At 46.2% G+C, this 5277-nt stretch overlaps 1 protein-coding gene across 1 annotated transcript; it reads left to right on the top strand.

Annotated features, from left to right (window-relative positions):
- Window positions 1-3023: 3023 nt before the first annotated feature.
- On the top strand, window positions 3024-4920 carry LOC109510496 (5' exonuclease Apollo-like). Its single transcript, XM_019860843.1, has 2 exons — window positions 3024-3125; window positions 3334-4920. The coding sequence occupies exon 2, from the start codon at window positions 3378-3380 to the stop codon at window positions 4434-4436; it is 1059 nt and encodes a 352-aa protein (XP_019716402.1). The 5' UTR covers window positions 3024-3125; window positions 3334-3377; the 3' UTR covers window positions 4437-4920.
- Window positions 4921-5277: the final 357 nt, after the last annotated feature.

The following is a 5277-nucleotide window of genomic DNA, read 5'->3' as shown; positions in this document are numbered from 1 at the left end:
CAAATAACATTACGTCAACCGTGAACGTAGCAAGCCGTCATTGTGCTAACGCAATTAGCAAGCGCTGGCATAAACCGTAACATTTTTTTTATGCATGTCGCGGAACAGCATTTTCGAACAGAAAGCGTGACAGAACTGCTCATCGATAACGACACGAACTTGTACATACCCAAGATGCTACCAAAGGCGTGAATCGTATGTGGATTGTGCTGGATTAAACTCGACGACCATCATGTTTCTCTCATTGACGGATCTATCGCTTTCACTTTCTGCTTCTTCGTACGCACTTCCGCTTTGATAGCGTCACTTCCGGTTGTGAACTCCACGGCTTCCATTGAAATCAATAAAGTTACGTTGTATAAAAAAATTCTCTCAACTATCCATAGAAATAGTAACGTTACTTGAGTGTCACTTAAATGCAACATTCAAATAGATTGACTGTGTAAATTGGGGACAGAACAGACTGGACCCATTTCTTTTTGTGTGTTGAATTGTTTTTGTTGTTTTGTTGACGAGAGGTCAAAGGAACAGGTTCACGCGGCCACGAACGATGTGACGAACAGTGACGGGAGCCAGTCTCCTCCGCTGTCTGACGGCACTTCCGCTTCCTCCGCTGCTCTGCGTGCAAATGCGACGGTGAGGAGACAAGTCTGACCTCAGCATCCACCCCACGCACGCGTTGACACTCTGATCAGCATGCGCTCGGCATTCTCACGGTGGAGGAGGACGAGAGGTCAAAAAAAGTGATTCATCGACCCCACCACGATTCACGATCCTCTGTGCTCTGAGATCTTTCCTTGTGGGCGAGGAGCTTGGTTTAGCCTGATTTTGTTCACGCGGGACACGGGCAGCTCCGTTTGAGTGCGATTTTGGCTCTGCTCAGGCGGCGATAGCATTGGAAGCTGTTCTTTATTTTTAAGGGTAATGTGAGATGAATTTGAAACGATAGTTCGTTTTGGGATCGTAGGTTGGGGTGTATTTGTGGCAACTAGGGGCTGACCGATTCATCGGCTTTTAAAATCGGCAAGATTGTCCTATTTATATATTTATTTGCATTCATGTTGTATTTTTATTCACCAATTACAACTAAAGACAAAGATAAAGAGGTTGAATTTTAACATTGGAAGCTGTTCTTTATTTTTAAGGGTAATGTGAGATGAATTTGGGATAGTAGGTTGGGGTGTATTTGTGGCAACTAGGGGCTGACCGATTAATTGGCCTTTAAAATCGGTAAGATTGTCCTATTTATTTATTTATTTATTTATTTATTTATTTATTTGCATTCATGTTGTATTTTTCTTCACCAATTACAACTAAAGACAAAGATAAAAAGGTTGAATTAAAAAAAAGATGACTTTCTGCAATCATTTGTTTCATTTATTTTCCTTATTGAGGGAGCACAGAACAGAAAATAATGCGCGAGCAATTGACGTACACCGTGCAGGTATGCATCATGACTACTATCCAGTTCACCAACATTTCTTCACCAGCTACAGTGGAAGAGCAAACGCAGAGTGTTCTTCTCATGGAAATGGCACCCGGCTAAACTGTCTAGCTACTCAGCGAGTGCGAAGATGCTGGAGGTAACAACCTTCCAACCCCGCCCCCGCTCCTCTTGTGTGAGTGAGTTCAGTGTGGAGTGCGAGTCACAGAATTAGCAGTGAGGCTGACTGCGTTGCATGTGCTTCGGGGGCACGCGCTGCAGTAAAAGAGAAACCGGCAGTTGTCATCCTCAGTCAGTAACTGATCCCGGGGAAGTAAGTGTAAAATGGAGCGCAAGGGAGGGAGACTCCTGTTGCGTGCCGTCACCATAGTAACGCCCCCATTTGCTTGTAACCCCGCCCCCCTCCTCCCGAACTCACCAAATTGAAAATACAGTATATTGGACCTTTCCTCTCACCTTCTTCAGAAAAAGAATCGAGGATATTGTTTTAAAATTCTCTTTTCAAACAAAATGTACGGAATGCATTGAATAGGAGTATTGGCGGTCAAAGAATGGATACATTTTTTGCACACGCATGCACGCAAAGGAAAATAGAATTGAATCAGAAGGGTCAAAGATTCTCATTTGTTTTGCATTGCTCAGTGACAAGAAAAACTTGAAAACAGAGCTCACAATAAAAGCAGCGACGACGTCATTCTAGCTGACCTAAATAAATAAATAATACGACGAGCCTCCACGGCTTGCCTTCTCACCTACCGCCATCGCGTGGACAAGCATGGCACGTTTCTTTGAAGTAACGTGGGGAACGAGGGATATGATTTCTTCCCTGTTGTCACCAGCAGCATGCTGAACGATGGAAGGCCCACATTACCCAGCATCGAAATACACCAGACACAAGAAAACCCACTAGAAAGCCCCTTTAAACTGGGTGGGAGTCACCGATGGTGTGGTGATCCATTCGCCTGACTTGTGAGCGGGTAGCGTGGGATCGTCAATGGTGATCCCATGAAACCACACACCGGAATGGCAAAACAGAATTTACAAGATTATAACGACTTATTTCCCTTTATTTCTTTATTATTAGTTAGTCCAAATAACGTCACAGAACACAACGTGATTTGTATTGACTGCGGGAAGATAATGCCGTAATCTCCCTCTATTAAGTTTTTTGGTTCACTGAATGAAATGTTTTGAAGATAAGATATTCTTTTATTTGTATACACTGAGGAAATTGTGAAGGTTTGCTGGAGATCAAAATGTGCTGCGATGAACCAGAACAACAATTTATTGTAATCAGCCGTATTTGTTGTTTACATTCGCCTAGAACGTTTTGAGGTCGGAACTGGGACAATCCGGGTGCGAGTACTGTACTCCGATTTTATGCCCCGAGTTCACTCCGCGAATGGAGCCAAAGCTGAACAAATACGGCAGCCTGTGTAGAGTGACGTTTTTGGTGACGTAGTTTAGAAGCGACAGTGTTGTGTTTCTTTGAAAGAGGGAGGAAAGTAAAGAAAAGGAGTTTGCTTGATTTCTTCACTGGCTAAACCATTGTTCTGTGGAACTGGGATATTTCTGGACGACACCAACTGTGACCCCAACCGCAGCATCCCGTCAAGAAAGCAAGCCGCACAGCAAATCAAGGAAATCATTCGCAGCCACCCGGACCACACCGTAGTCTTAGGTGTTTTCCCCTCCCCCCACTGCTTCGTTCAATGCTCCAAAACATTTCGCGATTTGAAACGTTGAAATTGTTATCGGAAAAGCAAGTGACGGTGCCCTTATTTATTCAAAACAGGTTTTGAGAACCGCAACAAATTGTGAGTGGATGAATTGTCCAGTCCCAAGGTGTGGTGACGGAACGTGTCGCTGTCCTGTGCTGCCCCTTGCAGGTCTCTACGCCCTTGGAAAGGAGTCTCTGTTGGTGGAGCTTGCCATGGAGTTTCAAACCTGGATCGAGGTGAGTTTTGACAGGATGGAGACCCTCAGAGTGCTCGGGCTGCCCGACGTCTTCACCACCGACCCGGGCGCCGGCCGTATCCGCGTTGTGGAGCAGAGAGAGATCTCCTTTGCCGCCATGTGCCGGTGGAACAGCGAAGAACCCACGTTGGCCATCTATCCCACCAGCAGGCCCCTCCCCCTCTTCCACCCCAAACTGCACGTGGTGCCCTACTCGGACCACTCGTCTTATCAAGAGCTGGTGGACTTTGTCTCCGGGCTCAAACCTTCCTCCCTGTTGCCCATCGTTGGCAACGGCATCCCGGCAAGCCTCTCCACCTTATTACCCTACAAAAGGCGTGAAGTCCTGGTGCCCGAGTCGGTGCAACGCTACATGAGGAGGCTGCCGGAGAACTGGAGCAGATCATCGGTAAAACTTCGGCGCCAATATGTTCGACCGAATGTACCTAAAGGAGTGGTGTTTGAATCTCCCGGGGAGCGTCCGGGTCCGGGTTCTTCCTCCTCCGAGGACGACGCGATGGACATGGACAGTGATTGCAGCCTGGCAGAATCCCGCGAGGAGTTCACCTTTTACAAAAGCAGTCGAGAACCCTTGGACACGTGGAGGCTAAACCTCGTGCACCCCATCCCGGAAGAGATTTTGATGGCGCAACGGGTGCCGTTCAGTCAACTCAGCCAGAGCAATTTCACCCCTCTGGAAATCTTGCAGGACGCGGGCGGCGGCCTCACGCCGCGGCGACGCGCCACCGAGGAGGCGACGGCGAGCGCGTCTCACGGGACCCCCGCTCGTCCGCCGTCGTCGGACGACGACGACTCGAGCGTGTCTGAGGGCGGCTCTGTTGCCCTCGACGGTTTTAACGATTTCGTCGCCTTGTCCGGTTCATTTCGGTTTTCGGAGGCTCACCTAGAACAGCTTGAAAACGACATTTTGAAGCAGGCGGTTTTCCCGCCGGAGGACTTAAAGCCGTGCTGCCCGCTGAAGAGCGTCATGCGCATGGTTTCCCTCTGTCCCGTACGCAAGCCCGATGTGCCATAAGTGTGTTTTTGCTGTTAAACCGAGCGCGTCATTTCTTAACCTTTGCTGAGCCAATTCATTTGACATGATAAAAATCTCACATGGCCCGCCACCAAGCAGAAAATTTACGTGAAGGAAAAACCCACAACGATCACTTACACAGCTGGACACTGACAATATTAATAATAAATAAAAATGTACGGAATATTAAACATTGAAAAGCAGGCATTGGTATATTTTTACGTCCCACCAACCGAATGACCTTGATAAAACTCATTAAAATGGCCTGCAGAAAATAAATGACGGTATGCGTAGTGAGATATTTACGTGCGCACCCATTTGAGTAAATCACTACCATCAAATGATTTGACAAGATATATCCTATGTTCTCATTTTTGGAAAGAGACAATTCATCCGTCTACTCCAAATTTTACAGTGATCCATCGCTATTTCGCGATTCGTTTATGGCGGCCTCGGTGCATCGCGTTTTTTTCAAACATTCATTAAAAAAAAACTAAAATGCCGCAAAAAAGTCTGCAAGAGGCAGTGAAAGTCAGCAAAACAGCGAGTCACATAGAGCAACATATACAGTACTACATGTATGCGTTTACTGTTATTTCGTTAATCATACACGAACCTAACCTAACTTATACATGTTTAAATATATTAGTATATAGCATTAAGTAATGTTAATTACTACAAACGTGCATGTATGCCATTAAATTTGGCCTTATAAATATTATTTATACTCATACACATGTACATATACCTATATGGGCGGTTAGTTCGCGGATTTCCGTTAATCGCGGGTGGTTTCGGTCCCCATTAACCGCGATAAACGAGGGACTGCTGTATCTGTTTT

Source organism: Hippocampus comes, unplaced genomic scaffold, assembly GCF_001891065.2.
Source record: "Hippocampus comes isolate QL1 unplaced genomic scaffold, H_comes_QL1_v1.1 scaffold56, whole genome shotgun sequence".
NCBI lineage: Eukaryota > Metazoa > Chordata > Actinopteri > Syngnathiformes > Syngnathidae > Hippocampus > Hippocampus comes.
The sequence above is the reverse complement of the archived record's forward strand: the minus strand, read 5'-3'. Positions and strand labels throughout refer to the sequence as shown.

Excerpts from the sequence above, each read along its gene's own strand:
- LOC109510496 (XM_019860843.1), top strand. The coding sequence starts at position 3,378 with ATGGAGTTTCAAACCTGGATCGAGGTGAGTTTTGACAGGATGGAGACC.